The sequence below is a fragment of the Toxotes jaculatrix genome, chromosome 1 (assembly GCF_017976425.1).
Source record: "Toxotes jaculatrix isolate fToxJac2 chromosome 1, fToxJac2.pri, whole genome shotgun sequence".
In the NCBI taxonomy this organism is placed as follows: Eukaryota; Metazoa; Chordata; class Actinopteri; family Toxotidae; genus Toxotes; species Toxotes jaculatrix.
Genome location: NC_054394.1, coordinates 11,165,196 through 11,186,642, shown reverse-complemented (window position 1 = coordinate 11,186,642; position 21,447 = coordinate 11,165,196). Strand labels below are relative to the sequence as shown.

The window sequence follows — 21,447 nt, the reverse complement described above, 5'->3', positions numbered from 1 at the left end:
GACCACAAAGTTATAAATCACCCCTCGCATTACTCACACTTCATATCCTTAGATTGTGAGTATAGCATGTATTTTATGGAGAATCTGATGATTTTCATCTTTGAAATCTTTGGCTGTAGATTAGATTAGATTAGATTAGATTCAACTTTATTGTCATTACACATGTACAGGGACAGGGTAACAAAATGCAGTTTAGCATCTAACCAGAAGTGCAAAAACAGCAAATGCTGGATATGGCCAAAATAAAAACAAGTGCAATATATACAGTATTCCGCAATATATACAGTATTCTGTATGATACAGAGACATTAATTATCTGCCTATCCTGCCTATTAAACATTATATAGTGCCCCGCAATACATTGCTGTTGTGTAACCAGTGTATTTACAGATCACTGGGATGATGAACTGACTCTTTGTGAGTCACATTATATATTATCAAAAACCATTTTACAGTTGAAAATAGACCTCATGCCTGAATGGACCTGCTAAAGTTTTAGTCTACCTGTGGTAAATTACCAGTAAAAAAAGATGGGATGTAAATCAGATTGTATATAAGATTCAGAGAGGAAGAAGTGCAACTCATGAATCCTCTATAAAGAATTCATAACATTGACATGAGTAATGTGTGCAGTGTAAGCTAACGTTACACGAATGAAGGCTCAGCGAGTTTTAATAGAGAAGTTCCTACCAGTAAAAATATATACTTATGTTTACTACTTTAACATAACAGATTTAAATTTCAAAAGACTGCATATGTTGTGAGAGAAGATAGACACATGCACAGATGTGTATCTGTGCAAGAAGGCTATCAACAAAAACAAAAGAAAAAAAACACTTGAGATACTGTGAAAAATGTGTGCCTACAGAGAGAAGAGAACATGAATGGTTAAACCATAGGGGATTTAATTACTCTCATAATGGCTCACTGCTTTCTACAAAGATCAGTCACAAAAAATCCTTCAGCTGCACATTCATGGCTGAAAAGGGAACACCAGCAATTGATTGCATTCAACTGTACTTTCAGGGCAGGTAGGAAAGCTTTGCTTGGGTCACCTTTGATTCAGTGTTTTATATCCATTGTGTAAGACGAAGGGAAGTTTTTTTTTTTTTTTTTTTTCTAATACTCTAGGGCCTAGAGTATCCCTAGAGTCGAGGGTGATGTTGAGATGATCATTAGAAAAGCTGCAGAAAAGTGGACAGATGGATATTATATGTATTATATGTATGCAAGGTCACTTTTGAAATGTATTCTCGCTCTACACACAAACATCCTTCATATGTGCCTGTAGTGTATGTGCTTTTACAAAGTGGACAATAATGAGGTGGGAGAAGGCAGGAATACTGAGCCAGTCCAGGTTCCTGCTTGTCTTTGTCATTCAGTTAAAGTAAGAAGAAGTAACTCTGAGTGACCTGTTTACATAAGAAGGCACAGAGAAATGGCAGGGCGGCTGACAGAGACGCCCTGAAGGAGGCAGGCCAGAATGTCCTGCTTTGTTGGCCTGTTCCGTCTTCTCCGTTTGTGTGTGTCTGTGCATTTATGCAACCGCGCGTTTGTGCAAGCATTCGGTTGTGCCAGTAAACAAGAAAGAATGAATGAGAATAATAGAGGAATCTGTGTGTGTGTGTGTGTGTGTGTGTGTGTGTGTGTGTGTGTGTGTGTGTGTGTGTGTGTGTGTGTGTGTGTGTGCGCGCGCGTGCGCGCATGTGCATGCGCATTACTTAATGAAGTCTTTGATGCATCCTCTGCTTCCTGCTCGGAGGCCTTTGGTGCCAGTGCTGGTGCAGAAATGGATGCTGCTAATTTTAGCATTTCTGTGTGGATCTCTGAAAGTGTGTGAGAAAGAGAGAGAGATTGAGAGAGAGGGCAGAGGGAGGTGGGAGGGAAGACAAAAAGAGAAAGGATAAAATAAGAGGCAGAGAAATGGAGAAGGAGGTTGTGAGAGAGTGAATGACTGTGACTGTAGCTAAACTCACTCCCTCATTCACTCATTCACTATTACCTCAAAGGTAAAGACTCCAAAGGACAATCTAAAATTGTAAGATGAGTTTTCACATAGTTGTCAATCATTGTCATCATTTTCCATGCCCAGTGACCTGTCCGTCATTGGATATGGAAAATGATGATAATGATGCTATTTAAATTTTTGATTTTTCTCAAGCAAAGGTAAAACCATATCAGTAATTTTACTGTGTTTTGGCTACAAAAGAATGCCTCATCAAGAGGAGAAAAAGTAGTATTGCTTGAGAATACTTCTATGATGAAATCCTGTAGTACATGTTGTATATCCACTGTATAGCTGTCTAATGGCTGCAGTCTCTGGAGCATGTCTTTAAAGATCCAGTGCTCCAGCAGCCCATTAACTCATCTTCAGCCTGTTGGAACAGCTCCACTCCACTCCACAGAAGATTTTAATTGAATTTCAATTAATGTACCTCAGCAGTGGGAGTTTTGTTTTCACTGAAAGACGTTGTTTGCGGGGCTGAAGCATGGCTACAGGTTATGTGTTGCAGTGTGATTTTAATAAGCTGCTCTGTTCTCCAGCTCTCCGTCTCTAATGCCTCTTTGCAGTTTTCAGCGTAGTACTGCACACTTAATTCCGAACTCTGTATTTCAGCTAACAATTTACGGCTTTTCATATTGATAGAATTTATAAAGCCCTGAGGTCCAGTTCAAGCCTTGCAGGTGGTGCATTAATTTCATATGCAGAGATCTCATAAAAGCTTACTTAATTCTCTCCATCATTCAATGCACAGATCCATGCATTGAATGATGGGCATTTTTTACATCTGCAAATTCCCTCTCTTGAAGATCCTTGTACATTTATTTTCATCAGTTGATGAAAATAAATGTATTTTATTAATGTGTGTATATATATATATATATATAAATTTATAAATTTGTGGTTTAAATTTGTCAAAACAAAACTAAAACAAAACAAAAAAAAACAACAATTAACACTGCAGTAGTGATTCACTGTACTGAACACGAGTGGTGGACTCTTACATGAGTGAGTTTGGCTTTGTCCTAATGTATTATATGTTTGAGTCACATCAACAGGAGTTACTGTCTCTGTGGTGTTATAGCAGAGCTGTGTCAGTAGGTCCTGTGATACAGCTTAGGAAGCCCTTTGACAGAACTGGGTCAGAAGCCAAGATGAAGGAATTATGTCACAGAGAAAACTGTACTGGCCTCTGGTCCTCCAGCCTTTTGTCTTGAAGAAATCTGTCTAACCACGCGCTCCTATAGATATATTCGCTGAATAGTAATAGGAGGATGGAAATGTGGTGGTGAACCACTGCAGTTCATCATAATATCCATGGCATTTAAATCAATGAGGATGAGAGTGAGTTTGTTGGTCCCTGTGGACTGAGTCAGACAAGATGACAACCTCACCAGGGACCTTGAGCCTACTCCTCCCTCAGGACAGCTCACACTGTTTACCACCAGCAGGGCACAAAGGCACACACACACCACACACACACACACACACACACATGCATAGTGTTTGAATGCACAGATGCGCTCACACACAAGAACATACACACGCATACACAGATATAAGAGCCCTGTTTTAACAGCCTGATCGCTCTGTTACATCATGTGCATACAGACAATGAGAGCGCATTCAGGCACACTCGATACTTTTGTTTATACATGCTATTTGCAGAAGCGTGGTTGAAGTGTAATATAAATACGATGGGTGATTAATCATTATCTTCTCAGCCAGTCACATTATCTGCTAAACAGCTGTGCCAATCACAATGGCCCGTAATGAAAATGTCTCACCAAATGAAGAAGAGAGACCAGACCAGCTTCTCCAAGCATACTGTTGTTGTCCAGGAGGTGGAGAATGGCTAGGTTCAGATGAACTGTATGAATTTTCTGAAAAACTAAAAAAAAGGTGACTCTGTCTGACGTTCAACAGTGTCTGTATGTTTCATGGCAAGATTTTTAAAACACTGCTCCCTGTGGCCTCATTTCCCTCAGATTCTCTCCTCTATTCAAACAATCACACTGGGCCCAGTGAGTGGAAAATTATTTTCTTTCTTCTTTCATTCAGAGTGTGCAAAGAAGCGCATTCTGTCCCTCTGTGCTTCCGTTTTCTAGAGAGAGGATATGAGCTTTATGACTCCTAAACTGAGGAGTTTTGAAAGACGAAAGCTTTTCAAGGACTTATCGCTCTTTTAACCTCTGACAGATATTTCTGTCTTTTTTTTAACGCTATTTGAGAATATATGGGTGAACCATTCCATTCAGTAAATGAAATATGGAACTTTGTGTGTTAGAATGCGTTTGTATTTAATAGCTAGTACGTCAGTAATCCAAGATAATGGTGCCTACTGCGTGTGCTTTTTCAGGAAATGTGCTTTGAAAATTGAATATGAATACCGGTCTAGTAATATCTTTGTTTGAAAAAAGACTTTGATCCTTAATTAAGATTTACCAAACTCGTTGCTCTCTGTTTTGTGATGTGTATAGCTTTCTGATATTTTTGTACATAACAAAGGGCTTCATGTGAACATTGAAACCTTCGAGTTGAGAAGTAATGTTTTATTTTTGGAATTAACGCAAAAGAAAGGGCAGTACAAACTTACAAAATAAAACTGATTATGTACATGTATGTATATCACACATGTGTTTGAGTAGATATAATGTAGGCAAACACACTATGCAAACAGACATATAGTGAGCTAACAGAACCCGGCTGACAGCACCAAACAAAACACCTGCTGACTTCTACTTTCCTGTCTCTCAGCTGACCTCCATCTGCTTCCTTTAGGTGACAATGTGACTCTGAGTATGTGACAGTGAGTGTGTGCAGTCAGAGCTTAAAGGCAGAAAGGTCGACAAACAGTGATTGTGTGTTTAAGTGTGCGCATGTACGCGTCCACCCTGTGTGTGTATAAGTTGCCTTGCAGTGCCAGCGCAGTTATTAAAGTGTTAATAACCTGTTCAGATTGCGCAGCCTCTGCAGCAGAGTCACTGCAGGTCTTTTCTGGTAAAACAATCTCAACTCAATATTCACTGCGTTTAAACCACCTGCTCCTTCTATGACGAGGTGAATCCTGGTGAAACCTTAAATCCCTCCCCAATCTCTGCCATCAAAACCACTTCGACCATGAAGGTTAGGTGTAGATAAAAGCAGTGATCCCAGCCATTTCCTAGTGTTCAGCTCCAAAAGAGAATAACTGTAAGGTGCTAGGATCATTGTGGGTTTTCATATCAGTAAACGGCAGGGCAGCAGAAAACTGTGAGCTGCTCCCTAGTGTGGCTCTTGGGATTTGTGAATATATGTCTGTCAAGATGTTAAAATCTATATGTGCTTGTTGAACAAACCCAACTCAGGCATTTACAGAGTGAGTGGAAAAAATAGCTTAGATAAGCATTCTGCTCCACACAATATTTCTCATATCACTGGATGTTTAAAGAGGTTACTTCTAAGCTGTTTTTACAGTGTATTTCCCACAGACCACTTGTTGGCCAGCGTTGACAGTACCATAATTCAGAGTTCTTTGCGGTATGTGTTAAGCTGTGGTGGCTATGGCAACCTTCAGCTTTGTCTTATATTTATCTTCACATCCACTGTTTCTGCTCTAATGAAAAGTAATATCAAAGACATATTCTAAAGAGAAACACTATCAAAACTTTCAATGAAATTGGAGTATGCAGTCCCACAAAGGGGCAATGCTTAAGCCTCAAGACACTGATGTTTATAGACAAACACATTTTTACTTCAACACAAATTTTCTGTTAAGTGCAGTCTAACCTCAGTTTCAAAAGCAGGTTTGAAACAAGCTGCAGTAACTAATCCAACAGGCTGACTTGAGTGTGTCTTCTTCATTCCAGTGAGTAAAATTTTGCATTGTATATATGAATATGTTATCATCCAGGTAAACATGCTAATTGCACGTATGTAAATGTTTTCCTTGGAGCTTAGAGGAGTGTGGGGTGGCAGGCGTTGCACTGTTCATCAGAGTAAGTGCCCGGTTTCTAATCAGGATTAAGGCACGACACCTGGCGCGCAATGTGTTGGAATTAAACGTCTTTGATGTTGTGTGGATGCATGTATCTCGTATCTGCAAAAGACTGCAAATATGTGTCTTTATTTATGCTTTACTATATGGAAACACCTGCTGTAAAATGAAAAAGAAATCTATCACACTCTCTTCAATTCCCTGCTCCTTAAGCCTTGTGTGAGACCTAGTGTGTTGTGTCCACATAAAGCCACATTTTGTCTTCTCCACTCTCCACGTTTTATCTGTGGAAAACTGCAACAGCTGAGAAATAGATACTGTATCTGCATTCAGACACAGAGAGGAGGATTACATGGCTATTTGCATACTGAATAAAAAGTACACAACAAAAAAACTCAAAATAAGAAAGAAAAGATTGGACCAAAAAAATAAAACAAAACTGAAGAGTCACAAAGAGAGGCTAAGAGGAAGATGTGGGGTGAGAGAGGGATAGCAGCGTGATTGAAGGTTTGTCATGCAGTACATATACAGGATTATGTTATAGCACCAGCTATGGGCTGCTTAACAGCAGAAATCCCAGATTATATCATCTGTGTCATTTTCTCAAACTTCAGGGAGCTACCTTCAAAACCACAGAGAATTATACAGCTGTTTTGACAGGTTGAGTAGTATTCCTCGTGACAAGTAAATTGATCTTCATGTGTAAAATCAATAGAGTGCCCCTTTAATGTCATGTGTCCTCATACCTGAATGACATAATAGGTTGTTTGTTCATGCCTTCTGATCATAACAAAGATGTGATCCTGTTTAAAAAGACAACAACTCTGTTGGAGTGCGATGGGATGCATAGTCTCTGGTGTCAAAGTCAGACACACTGAGTGCCCAACTACGCACAACTGTAATTCACATGGTCACAAGAGGTCGCTTGTAAGAAAAATGTAAACAGGCTGTTAAACAAACAACCAGTGGCATCATTTTTCTGACGAAGGCAGCTCTAAAATAATCCTTTGCTCTGCTCCTTTCTTAGTGTTTAGTCTCTTTTGAATGCTATGTTGGCTTGCTCACTTGTCTTTGACCTATATTCTGTTATATCTGCGTTGCAATGATGGTTTCCTCTATTTTTATTTTAATAATGCTCCCATGATCCTCTGTGCCTCCATGATATTTCCTCATCTGCTCTGTTTCTCCTTCTTCTGCCTTGTGCCATTCAGTCATTTGTAGGAATATAGCAAAGACAGTTTAGTTTACTTAAGAAGAATAGTTTTCTTCTTGTCTCTTTTTTTTTTTCCTCTTTCGTCTTATATCCCCCACGCTGTTTCTGCTTCATTGTTTTCCTTTCTTTTCCCTCATCTCTTCTTCACTCCCTCTCTTGTACCATCACTGTTCATTGCTCCTCCAGGGGATCCCATGGAAATGTTTAATTGTTCTGAAATGTCTACAGTGAGCTGGACTAAATGACTCAGCAGCCATGTCAGCTGACATGAAAGTCTAATCCATTTTAACTTCAGTTTGTTTGCAGTTATTGAAGGGCTTTCTTTCTTTTGAAGCGAGCTCGGGGCATTCACAAGCTCGGTTTTATTTTCTCATTCTTTGATAGCTCTAGGCTGTGCATAATTGAGCCCGTTAACATGTCAGATTAAAAGCAGCCACTGCTACCCAGGTCCATTTTGTGCTTATTAAGTTATTTGCACATTTCTATTTGTGTGTGTTCATACCTGTGCCTTGTGAGTTTTTTTTTCCAGGAAAAACATATGCAACACATTTACTGTTTTATAGAGCAAAGGCTTGAAACTAGACTGATGAATTTACTTTACTGCTGAATTTACCATGCTGTCTGGTCAGACCAGAGGTGCCCCTGTGTTTGAGACTCATTAGTGTGTAAAAATTGTGATCTCAGTGGATGTTGTACATGCTAATGTGTGCTTCTTGTGTTTTAATCTGCATTACAGAACATGACAAGCACCGCCTATGCAAAAGTACAGAATACATGAATCTTCACTTCAAAGTTAAATGGTTTCATAATGAGTACGTCCGTGACCTGCCAGCCTTCAAGGGTGTTCCGCCTGAGTATTCTCTGTAAGTGTTGTCTCATTTTCACACACGAGTACATGCAGAAATGCACATGCAACATGTATACTAATACTAATACTAAACAGATACACTGTTAAGGACAATGAGGTTGAGCATAGATATTTAGGTTGATGCAAATTGCAGAAAATGAGTTCAGAATGTACGAAGTAGAATCTGATTACAAAAGCATCATAAAACATGAACAGGCTGCTTGTAACAGGCTTGTGACACTCCAGTTAACAAACAGGGCAACAGGAAACTAAGAGAAAGAGACGGACTGACTCAGATCTGAGACATATGTTGCAAAGAATGTCATGTTCAGTTGCTTTAGGATGAAATTTTAGGGCCCTTTGAACAAATCGAGATAGAAGACAGATAATGTGTTCCACACATACACAATTCACTGGTCATTTATGCTGCTAATTATTACCCCACCTTCACCAGATAAGGAATTGTTGGTGTCACTGACAAAAGTCCTTGTAATTATGTCTGGTAAATAATGTGTTTTGTAACATGGAAAAATCACCATTTAAAATAATTTAAAACAGATTTTAAATTATATTTCAGTATTACACATACACCCTAAGGAGAAAGATTCTGTAAGGATCCATAGAGTGATAACTTGGTGGCTCAGATCAGTTTCTGGTTGAGTCTGAATCTGTAAAACTGTCATGTTTGGACAGTCTGTGCGGGCAGTTTATTCCAACAAACCTTTAAACAAGCTCATTATAAACTGTTTTGGATGAGGAAACAAATTTATAGCCTATAAGCATGTTTTTGTTCTTCTTTTCACATATCAGTTTTCCACTGCGCATGCATAATCATGTGTAGCAAAGCAGGAATAGCTGCAACATAAACACGTGTAACGCAAGCAGGGAGCACAATGCCCTCTCCCATCCTGCCAGTCTATCAGAGTAATGACTTGCCCTCCCCGTCTCAAACACTGTCACTCAAACACCGTCTCTAACAGGGTTGATTCATCCAGAGGCATACACATCATACAAACACACATGCTCACACACAAACACTGTTTCTCTTTCGTCTGGTTGTCTCTCGTCTCTTTCTCTGTTGCCACGCCCACCTTATTTATTGGCTTTCCCTGATGTAGCAGATGCCCTTAGCATGAGTACAAAGCAGTTTTGAGGGGGGACATCCGTTGCTCTGAGGACGGACTCAGGCACTATATTAAACAACAAAATGGCAAAGTGAAACAGACAGAACAGCATTACAATTCCACTAACAAATCTACTTCCTTACCCAACCTATCCGTCCCGGCCTGTCCTGTCCTCTGCTGTCCTCTGTCTGAGCCCCGCAGTCTAATCTGTCCTCAAACTGAAACTTGATATCAATGCCTGCATGAATTGAAAGCCTTGCCCATCTCCCTTAAACAATGTTTCCCTTATAATTCTTTGTTTTTGATCTCTGATCTCTCATATAGTAAACCCCCACTCATCTGGCAGTTGAGACAGATGAAATGATTCAATTGTGATTTGAGCCCTGAATGATAGGAGACTTTTTCTCTTTTAGGTGGTTTGAGCCGTTTGTCATTCAGTGGCTTGATGAGAACGAGGACGTTGCCATGGATTTCCTGAATGGAGCATTGGAAAGGGACAAGAAAGATGGAGTGAGTGCAGCATTAAATTATTCCTCAATATGTAACTTTATATTAAACCAACAAAGCTGCTTAAGACTGCTTTCTTATTCATGGTCTGGCTAAGACTAAAAATGTACCTCTTGAGGTAGAAGGTGTAGGGGATAAAGGAAATTTCACACAGTCAGAAACACTCCTCCCCCAGAGACATCACAAGACAGGAATATGAATGAAATTTCAATTAAAAATTGATAAAAACAGGAAGCAAAACATGATTTTTAGGGCAGCAAAAGGCAGAGAAGGATATTAGGCAATAAAGAGAGGAAATGTGTTAAAGCGTCACAAAACAACTTCGACACAGAAATAGATACTGACGCACTTCTCACGTGTTTGTATGCATGTGTTCATTTTTAGTAGCGTTGGAGAAACATATTTTTCATGACATCTCTTGCAGCTAATCATGCAGAGAAGCACTTAGAGTTGCTGCTATCAAAAGCTGTTTGAAACATTGCATATCAGTGTAGTTTTTGATCACGCTAAAACGTTTGAACTGAACAGTGAAAGCAGTTTTAATGTACACATTTTGCCCTTTATAATGTCAGTAGCGTGGTAAAAAGTGGTCAATACTCATAAAGGAGAACTTCAAAAATTTAACATCAAAGTACATGTGTCATTTTCTGTTAGCACTGACTGAAAGCACTTACCCAGGGTGTCCGTCAGACGCAGTTAAAAGTTAAAACCATGATTCATCTTCACTTTGAAAACTTTAAATGTATGATTAAATATGACTTTTATGTCAATCATGGATAAATGTTAGAACTCATATACGTTCCATAGACAACTTTCCTCAGAGTTTCAGAGAGGTGTGTGCTATGTTATTAGTGCAGCTATTCAGCTTTTGAGCTTTGACACATGAAAAGGTTAACAGTACATCTCTGTGCTGCGGTATCATCACCAGCAGTAAGTGATTTAGATTCATTCTCTGCGAGTGATGTAGTTATTAGGTTAATTGGTACATTAATGAAATGTTCTCTTCCTTTATAATATTACACCATTACAAGGTGCTTAGAGGCGTTAAGAAACATGCATGCAGGATTTAAGAGAATCTACATCTGTCTTTCCCTCTTTTCGTTCTTTTTCTCTTTCGCCCAACTCCTGCCATCACTGTCTCTACCCTCTTGTCCCTATCTCACGTTCTCTTTCTTGCTACAGTTTCAGCAAACCTCAGAGCACGCCCTCTTTTCTTGTTCGGTGGTGGATGTGTTCACTCAACTAAACCAGAGTTTTGAGATTATCAAGAAGTTGGAGTGTCCAAACCCACAGGCTCTGGCTCACTTCATGTGCCGCTTTGCAAAGGTCAGACTCTTTGGAAAGACCCCCCAGTGAACCATGAATACTCTTGCTGGGAGTAATAACTCACAGTTAAAGAGTTTGCCATTGATCCCTTTGGTATCTTCGTTCTGTTTTATATTATCTTGTTATTAGCCTGTGACTGCTTAACGTTTTTCAGTAAGTTTCAGAGATTCAATAATAAACCAGCAAACAAGCTGTAATTATAAAACTGTCTCTCTCCCTCCCAATAGACTATCAACAAAGTTCTTCTGCAATATGCCGCAATCATATCCAAGGACTTTCCTTTGTATTTGAGTAAGGAGAACGTGGTAAGTGCCCACTCAAACTCTGCAATGTTAAATAGCAAAGATTAGAAGTTTTTTTTGGTGCAGTGCAGATGTGGTAAGTCAAGACAACGGTGTTTCCATGATGACCGTGTCTAACAGCAGTTGGCATGGAGACTATGAGGTAAATGTTTCAGGTAGCAGCCCAGTTGTCTCTGTGCTGAGCCCTGCTCTGTCTTCAGTGATGCTTTTAACAGTCTCTATTAACTGAGACGCAATTATTCATTTCACAGCCCATAGTTGATGGGGGAATGTCATCTGTATTTTCTGGGCTCTCTGTCCATTGTTTAATGTGACGGATGACCAAATGCAGAGCCTTGTGAGTGGCCTAATTATCCACACTGTTCTTTGAAGTTGAAGTGAGAGATAACACAGAGGGTACCAGAGGAGGAGGCAGATGTTTCTTTACAGTGTTGACAGGGCTCATTACAATCGTCCCAGAGAAAACGTGAAATGCTCCTTCCCGAGACAGAACTGAAGAAACAGATGATGGAAAAAAAGGAAATAAGAGGCAGATGGCGTTATACCATGGCAGGATTACACCAAATTAAACCTAATCTCCAATTTGTTTGACTGTCACATATACAATACATGACATACATCATAGCCATCTTTACCAAGAATATACATTGTGTCGCTAACAAACTCAGAGCAGTAGTAGTCGAAGATGAGCAGTTTGCAACGCCTTAAGGTTCCTTGCTCAGTTTTAGACCTCTAGGAGCACTATGGAGGAGATTTTCTGTGAATTTCTACCTTTTTTGTTTATCTCATGCATATGCACAAGGATGCATAAGCACATGAGCATGCACAGGTGACTTGATACAGAGTCCTACCAGTGACTCCATATTGCATGGATCAGCTCACCAAGATGTGCTGCAATGCACCAACAAAGGCAGGGAAAGAACTGCATGTCAGTAAACATGGATATAAACCATACTGGATTTAAATACCTACAACATTTACTTTTCAAATGTTTTTTGAGGACGAAAATCACTCATTTGCAAAGCTCCTTAGGGTACCTTTAAATCAAAGTCTACTTTTGACTCGTCAGTGGCTGTAGTGTGTTCAAAGATATTGGATACTGTTTATTTTTACCTAAAGAGATAAAAGTATCCATTACTTTACATAAGAAAGAGCTGGACAAGTGTCAGAATAATAAATGTATTTTTGTGTTAAGTAAACTTTAAATTATCTTGTGACCCCTCAGATTTATCTCAGGACCCCTTGAAACCACTGATTTTAAGGATATGTTTTGGTCTGTCTGCAGACATTAAATACATTGACGTGAACTGATATGAATACATGTCTTGATGTAAATACTATTTGCGCACAAACTTGTTTGCTTACAGTTATCCTATTTAAACTGAATTACCCCAGTTAATACTATAAATCAATGAATAGATACAGCTGGTTTCACCACTGTGAAATAGCGTTCTGTTTTTTTTTTTCCTTGGTATCTGTAGTCTTGACTGATATCACAGCAGCCCCTGGCATTTAACTTCTGCAGAAGATTATAATATATCCAGTGCAAGTGTTAGTCGACCAAACCCTTTATTCTATATTTTTCACCCTGATATTTTTCACCCAGACATTTGTAGCTGTGGGAAATCTCCACTGCTTTCATTCGGATTTAGAATATCTAATCACTCTTGTACAAATATGCTCATAAATATAGTAGAGAGCAAGACATTGTGTGCTGCTGCAGAGGCACTGTTGGCTGCTTTGTGGATTGAAAGACACCAATCATCCTTCTCCTGTGGGGCTGCAGAATTATCATTTTAGTGCCATCCATTACCACCATCATAATTTTTGGGTGTTGTATGTTTTGTCAGTTGTTCTTTGGGCAGATAATGTACATAATATGTGACTGACTGAAGCCTCTGAAGAATTACACTCAGTCTCCATAGAAAGCAGTGTGATTAATGTCTGTCATCTGTTAAACTTGTTGTGGAGCTGAGAATCGATAATGCCTGACACATTCAGCGCAGACATTTCTCTCCCCGTTGTATTATGTATTGTGTTTCCCCGCTGACTGTAGATGTCGCGTAGAAACCTTGCATCTTTGTACAGATGAAGTGTCAGGAAATCAAAAGTGATGGATTTTACTGTTGTTGCCCATGTGATTTTTATGACATTTTGCAATGTGTTTTCAGTGACATGGGCTCATCTCAAGCTCACAAACAGTCCAGTGTCAATTGCTGTGGGAACAGGAAATTTTATGTACCAGGTTCCTCAGGATGTTAACAACATCAAATGTATATTTGAGATTTTCCTGGCACATTAGATCATACACTGTGCTTTTAAAAACAATGCAGTTATATTAATTCTTGTACTTTCACAGCCCTGCATCCTCCTCAACAATATTCAGCAGCTCCGTGTCCAGCTGGAGAAGATGTTTGAGTCCATGGGAGGCAAACAGGTCTGTGCCTATCTGAGTGTATCGGTCTGCTATGTCTGTGTTAAAGTTTGAGGCAATGCACTTTCAATTCAACTGAGATTTCTAAACTGAGAAGTCTAAAAAATATAATAATTCTTTTGGCATAAAGTATAATATATAAATTATTATAATGCAACACTGCTATGATGTGCGTCCTTCCGCTGGAAGGTCAAAGCACAAGGTTAGCGAAAGAACAGCATCCCCAGGGCTTCGAGAGATTCACTGTCTTGCCAAAAGACACTTCAGCAGGGTTGATGCAAGTTAATATGGAGGTTTAAACCTCCATCCCCAGATCAGCTCTCTGCTGAGAAATAAATGCTGTGTCACGATTATGTAAATGACGGTTTCAGATGACATTTATATGTGAAAGTGAATTGACCCCAACGGTGACTGTCCTCAGTTATGTACTTGTCCATCAAATAGTCTAATCTCACATGAAGTTCAGTTTGCTAATATCACCTTTCTGACTTCTGCTACAGTTTCCTCAGTAACTTCCTTTGTACACCATCGTTTTCCTCATCTCTAATCCCCTCGTGTATAATGTGTGTTGCCTTAACATTTTTGTAACTATTGAGTTAAACCCTGTAAATCTGTGTGTTGCGTTTGAATATTTTCCTTGCCAACCTGTCAACCTGTCAGTCCACCCTGAGAAGCAGCCGCCATGGCTTCTTATGACTTACACGCATGTTTCTCTGCAGTATCTAACGCCTGTCTTGCCTTGCGTTTTGTCTCCTGTCGTTGTGTCTTCTGTTTCCCCCCATTTCCTTTCTGTGCTCTCTCTCTCTGTCTCCAGGAGGAGGGGGTTGTGTCCTTCTGTAAGGTGTGTGCAATAGGACTCGTCAACACCCCTTCCCACCATTTACCAAATGATACGAAAAAGCACGCCCCCTCCCCCCTGTGCCTCCCCGCCACCCCTCACGCTCCTACGCTTCTCACCCCACCCCCTCCAGCAGCATGTGCCACAGAGCATACGGAATCTGAATTACCCATCACCCCTCTGGACAGGCTACTCAAACTCACCATCCCCTATGCTCTGGGGATAGTGGCTCAACCCACCCGATCCCATCTTTATTTTTAGTCCAGTTTTTTTTTTTTTTTTCTGTCAGCCACTTCTCTATCCACAGCGAATTTAGAAGTGTGATATTTATTTTAGTTTGTTGTTACCCCCCTTTTTTTTCTGTAACGCAAAAAGCGGAGTCAGAGGCTCACCAGGTTGCTGGCTGTGGTTTTGATCATCTCTATTCATTCCCTAGGCTGCAGCCACAAAATGCTTCAGACAGGATTTTTCAGACTGTGTTTAATGAGCTTCGCAAATACTTACAAATCTCTCCAGCTGTGCCCTCAGCTGAGGTGCCACTACCTCCTCACAGTTAGCACATCCAGACCTGGATCACTCCCAGACCATTATTGTCTGAAGAATAATGACATGAGAAGCCTTTACATCCCTTCCAAATTTCAAATTGTGACTATTCACTGCTGTTGGACAATCACGTATATCTTTAAGAACATTTTAAGGAATTTCTCTTGAATGACAGTTATGCAGCTAAAGCATATTTCTGGTGAAGGTTTTCCTTTAGTTTCCTCTCAGCACAGTGGCCTGTTCATTACAGAATAGTTCCATATCAGCAATTAACTCCCAGGGAGCCAGTGTAATTACCAGGAGCTGTTATCATAGCATTACCAATAACAGAGATTAGCAATAATCTCTTACAGTGCCCACATTTATGGATCACTGACTGATCTCCCCAGATTGATATCAGGCTTTATTTTGGGTGTCATCCTGTTTGATAATATGCTTTTCTCACTGTAGTGACGGTGGTTTATTAAACCTTTATTTACTTGGCACTGTTAAGGACAAACTATGTTTCGGAATAACAGCCTGCCAGTAGAGTAGATATTGTATTGTTGAAACAGGCAAAGGGAAGCAAAGCTGAGCTACAGTTGATAGGCTGTCAGCCAGGGGAGAGTTTATACACTCTGGAGGACTCTGGATGCCAGTCAGCGTTGAGTGAAACCAGCTACTGTGGTGTAGCTGGATCCTTCATAGAGCATAAATTTGTTTCCTTTGCATAAAGTTTAATTACCATAATGAAAAATTTCATCATCAATAAGTGCAATACATGTGTTAAAATTTCTTGAGGTGGTATTACACATTATTTAGTGCACATATTGACAACTTAAACTAGTTTCTGACTGTGCAAATGGAGAGTGAAAGACATTAGGGATTTATTCATAGTGCCCCATGTGCATCTATATAAATGACATTCATTACTGGATTCTCAACATCTTATCACATTTCCAGGCAAACCCAAGATCTTATCTTTAACCTGACATTTCAGAGGAGGAATCTTTCATTCACACTAGAGACAGACATAGAAATGTCCACAACTACATCTGAATGAAGGCCTGTCTGGGAGGACTGCAGTCTTCAGGTAGACATTTGAGTGGAGCATCAGGTAGCACATGGAGTCAGAGTGGGATTTTCTTCTCTCTGGAGATGACAGGTGCCTTGGTTTATCTAACAGAAGGGTGAATTTCCTTTGCCAGCATTCCCATTAAGATACAGTGTTCTTTGAAAAAAAAAAAAAAAAACAGAGAATCTCAATTTCAGAGACTGCCAGCCTGCAGATTAGAGCCCAGTCTAAAAGTTTCCACAGGCCAGGGGGAACTGATAAAAGACCAGGGCCTACAGTATTTTTCTGCTATCACTTGAAAAGATGTTATCCATTACTCAAACAGTAAAATAACATCTCTAACCTCTATGGGCAATTTTCTCCGCTACAAAAAAATCGTGCACGCTGCAATCACTTCCCTTGAAGTGACAATAGTATGAACTTGTGCTTATGTGAACGCACATACACACACATATAAATCTATTTTGTTCAGAGGCCCGTCAACAGAATAACAATAAAGGTTTAGTTTACACATCCACTCTCCCAGCTGAGCCATCCTCCATTAAAATGTGCGAGATGAACGGCTCCATGGCTTAGCTTATCGGTTCTAATGTGACGATCTGTCATGCATGTGGTGCGGTGCCTGGCCTCACACATCCATCTCAGGCAGTGAGTCTCAGCGACATGTGTTCTCCACCTCCATCCAAAACATCAATATCTGGACATTTGCACATGGCAAACGTAATTCACAAGCACTGAGACAAACGGATGCACTCATACGTGCAGGTACTGACACAAGTACACTCACAAACACGCACAGCTCAAGACAAATATCCAGCATCCACCCATGCATTTTCTCAGATCATGCCCAAAACCCCAGATGAACACAAACATGAACACATCTGCACATCCATCACATGCACATGCATATTTATGGCGCTGCAGAAACCCAACACATACCATGCATGGGTACAGAAATGCTGTGAATAAATTTGTGAATTTTCTCCCTGTAAGTAGAAAGTCAGCCAGAGGGTTGAACATCTGTATATAGATACAAGACTTTATGTTTATATGACCCTAAGCTTTATGCCCTGAGATAAAACTGGCTGACAGGATGCTCTTTATACTGTAACATGTGTAGCAGTGCACATAAATGTTCCCTTTTGAGAGTCCACTTGCGGGATGCTTCTTTGCTGACACCATGTCTCATGACTCGGGAAGTAGTCATCATTGCAGCGCTCGGAGGTGAGCCCTCCATTTGTATTCAGAACGTTGCTTGGCACAGATGGCAGGCAGAATGAGTGGGAGGCCACCAGCGAGGCAGGTTGCTCTCCTCTGTGCCTGTCGTCTTCCCTCCTGACACCCCCACCCCAGTTGAGGCATCCTCCAGAGATACAGAGTTCTAGTCAGTGTGGGCCAGTGTATGTAATGTAATAATGTAGTAACTGTCTGTCCTTTACTGACAGCTGGATGCAGAGGCCAGTGATCTGCTAAAGGAGCTGCAGAACAAACTCAACACGGTGCTGGACGAGCTCAGCGGAGTGTTCGGCTCCAGGTGAGCATTAGTCTGACTCATGGTGTGTGTGTGTGTCTCTGTCTCTGCAGGACCATTTTCATTAAGGTTAATGTCTTCATTCATTTCTTGTTCCGTCAAAGATATTGTACTACAAGACTGCTTAGTTATTGACAGACATGTACTCCAGATATAATTGACTCAAGCCCTTGCTGTGCACCACGCTCAGAGAGCACAGCAAGCTGCTAAACATTTCAGCTTGAACAAAAGACACCCCTTCTCTTAACACGTTTTCAAAAATCTAATAGGACCAGCAGGAGTGAGCTTGCACATCCTCCGTTACTACTGCTGCAGCCTGAAATACATACCAGGCAACAAAGGATTTAACAGATTGTTGTGTTTTCCACCACCCAGTTTCAAACCTGTGATTGAGGACTGTGTGAAGCAGATGAACCAGGAGCTGGTCCAGATGAAAGGTCCGGCCAAGGGGAGCAACGCTGCCATGGATGCAGAGACCGTGCTACGGCCTCTTATGGACCTTCTGGATAAAAAGTGGGTATCCACTGAAAGTAAGGTCAGAGTTTAACCCCTAACGTGAGGCGGTTTTGTCTGATAAGCACCACCTCCTCTAGCAAACTAATTAAAGGAATTAATCCAAGTATAGGTGTGTATAAACTTCTCCATTCATTGACATAAAGTCTGCAAGTTTTGTCCCTACAGTGTAGTTGGAACAGTCAGTGTTCATTTTGGTACAATGTAGACTCATCAGCGTGATTAACTAAAACATATGGCTGTTATTAACAATTCAGATCACAGAAGCCTCCACACACTCGTGAATACCCTCTTGAAACTAAGCACCATATACGCGTAATACCCAAGGACCAGCTGACAGATTTTATGAGGATTTTTATTGATCTGCAAGTTTATGAAGACAGCAGGACCTCACATACAGTACATTGTAAAAGTATAGGGGTCAATTATTACCAAGTTCTTATGCACCAGTAAGTCTTTGTGGGTGTTCAGACCCCCCCAAAAAACAAACCAGTGTTAAAGCAATGTAAGGAGCTGCATTGGTGGTGGTGTGTTTTTACTGTGTACCTGTGAGACAGTAAAATACAATCCAGGAAGTCCAGCATAGATCCAAAACATAATAATATGAAACTGTATTTTAACTCTGGAAAGGTATTGCATCATGGTGACAATTATTTAATCTTTTGCCACCGCAAGGTATAGAGTAGAAATACAGCATTCACATGACAAAGTAATATACCAAGAATATACACTTATTTGATTGGCCAATGCAGGACCCAGGTTCAACTTTATTGCCGGACTGCACTGCATTGCTGTTTTTGCTTCTTTTTTTTTTTGGTTGTTTGTCTTTTTAGGGAGCCCTCTGTGTCAGGATGCTCACTGCGTCAACACAGTGATCCCATTCAAATAAAAAGGGGACTGGTTTTTCTCACACGACGCTATTGTCTGTTTGAATGCAGCCTTACTGACATGTGCGTAGGCTGAAAAACCCTGAACTCTGAAGAAACAAAAGAACCCTGCTCACTGTTGAGGACTTTATTAGTGATTAATCATTTCTCCATTGCCCTCAGAATGTGTCAGTAAAATAAATACAACAGTATAATAATCTCGACCAGATTTTGGGAAAAAAAAAGACCTTCATTATCTGTGAATGTCTATTAATTCAACCAAGGGTCGGTATTTACTTCAGAGGCATTCTTAAAAGAACCATAGTGATGATATGGTTCAGCAGAGCTCTGGGAATCGCTCTCAAGCATTTGTCAAAGCAACATTAAGGCCAATGGGGTATTACATGGAATCCTCTTAATGATATGGAAATACCAAATCCTTCCTCCTGTCTCTGAGTCCCAGCTTGCACAATAGGGTGAGATTAAAGTGTAAAGCTGCTGCCTTCGTTCTATGAATCACAGGTGTTTTTCTTTACTTAATCATATTATTTCTGAATATATCACCACTTGGAGAGTTCAGCTATGTTGGCTCAGTGTGAGACACGTTGCTCGAGTGTTGACCTGACAAAATGCCCTTCTTTTGCCACTTTGCAGTTTGATGTTATTTGCCAAGATCTGTGAGAAGACAGTGCTGAAACGAGTCCTCAAAGAGCTATGGAAAATTGTGCTGAACACCATCGAGAGAACAATTGTTCTGCCTCCGCTGAGTGACCAGAGTGTGAGTTTGATCAAGTATCTGTCTCTTTCCTTTTTCTGTTACTCTTTTCATCTCTCAGCCCCTACCCCCTCCTCTTGTCCACCTGTCTCACTCTCTCTGATTTCCTCCATCTGTTCAGCTCTCTCCTGTCCCCTCATAACACACAAAATGCTGTACAGGAAATGAAACAACATGGCATCTCTAAATCGTCACACACATGGGTTTCTGTACTGTTAATCCCTCTGCAAGAGACAGGTTGACATTCTTCCTCTCAGGAATATCTAATTTACAGGTTTTTGTTGTTGACAGTGGAAACATACAAGTTTTAATGCCATCCTGTCAAGCTTTTCCAAGTTTTCCAAACATTTTCCTCTCTTTGCCACTTGAAGTTTCCAAAATAACTTGTGCGCACTTGTTGCAGTAATGGGGTTCGTGTTTGAGATCATTTTGTGGTTCTTAGTTTGTTCATATAATCATTTTACTTTCATATTCATGTATTTCGTGTTTCCAAATTCATTTTTCTTGTGCAGTTTGCCATAACCCCAAATATATCTGTCTCTCCAACAGCAAGGAGCTCAGATGATCTTCAGCGCTGCCAAGGACTTGGGACAGCTGTCCAAGCTGAAGGTAATTTTCAGATTAGTCCAAGAAGGATGTTGCATGCCTCATCACACAAACCCTTTACCATCTGAACCCTGTAATGTCTGATTCCAGAGCAATTTCTCACAGCATAGTCGAGTTGTTGTCTCCTCCGCAAACATACACTGAGATCTTATTATAAATAATATATCCGAAACATTATAGATAATATAGACACACACAGATGAAATACACCACAAGACACTCACATATTCACATTAAAAAAGGGAAAATTGATTGTGTTGAGTTTTACAGTAATTTTGTACCTTGCCATATATGGCTAGATGGATATTGTCACTTTGAAACATGGTCATGTAAACTGCTATAGGCTTTGGCATTGTACAGTACAGCTTAGTGCAACACAACCAGGCTGGTGTCTAATTGCTGATGTGACCAGAGAATGTTTAATCCCTCGTGCTCTGTGTAGTGAGGCGCTGGAATGGATCAGTGGTTACACTGTGGTTTTACTAACACCCCTGGTGTGACAGTACCTCAGAGAGGTATTTTAGCTCTGAGTCATGAGGGCTCCAAACTGAATGTGTGTTTATCTATCGGTGAATTCGTTCATATTCGTGTTTTGTGTGGGATGTCCTTTGAGGCAACATCTGGGCACTTTACATCAGTACACAGATGGATGCGTCTCTGTCTTCCTTCTAAAGCATTCAAGTGGTTCATCCTGTTGTTGTAGCTGATAACGACTGATAATCCTCACCTCACCTTACTTAGTTGTTTCTATTTTTTTCATGTAGTTGTTTGGTTACAATTAGTTACATCCTTTTTCAGTTAATTCATTATATTATTAATGCATGGCTGTAATCTCATTAACTAATATGGCTATCGTGAAATTATTAGTGGTGTTACCTTTGGCCCTATGCTAATGCTATGGATTCATGGAAGAGGCAGAAGGGTTAATCTGGCTTGTGTTGTTATGTTGTTTCTCTGTAACAAATAATGCTGTGTGCAGGGCCCACTTTG

The 21,447-nt window shown here is 40.3% G+C and overlaps 1 protein-coding gene across 1 annotated transcript in view; it reads left to right on the top strand.

Annotated features, from left to right (window-relative positions):
- The window catches only part of LOC121182239 (protein unc-13 homolog C), a 101,448-nt gene that overhangs the window by 67,159 nt on the left and 12,842 nt on the right, over window positions 1–21,447 (top strand). Inside the window, exons 21-29 of the mRNA XM_041038643.1 lie at window positions 7,928–8,054; window positions 9,576–9,672; window positions 10,852–10,995; window positions 11,223–11,300; window positions 13,657–13,734; window positions 17,612–17,700; window positions 18,073–18,210; window positions 19,731–19,858; window positions 20,408–20,460. Of these exons, the coding sequence (XP_040894577.1) occupies window positions 7,928–8,054; window positions 9,576–9,672; window positions 10,852–10,995; window positions 11,223–11,300; window positions 13,657–13,734; window positions 17,612–17,700; window positions 18,073–18,210; window positions 19,731–19,858; window positions 20,408–20,460 (932 nt within the window). The remainder of the gene's footprint in view (window positions 1–7,927; window positions 8,055–9,575; window positions 9,673–10,851; window positions 10,996–11,222; window positions 11,301–13,656; window positions 13,735–17,611; window positions 17,701–18,072; window positions 18,211–19,730; window positions 19,859–20,407; window positions 20,461–21,447) is intronic.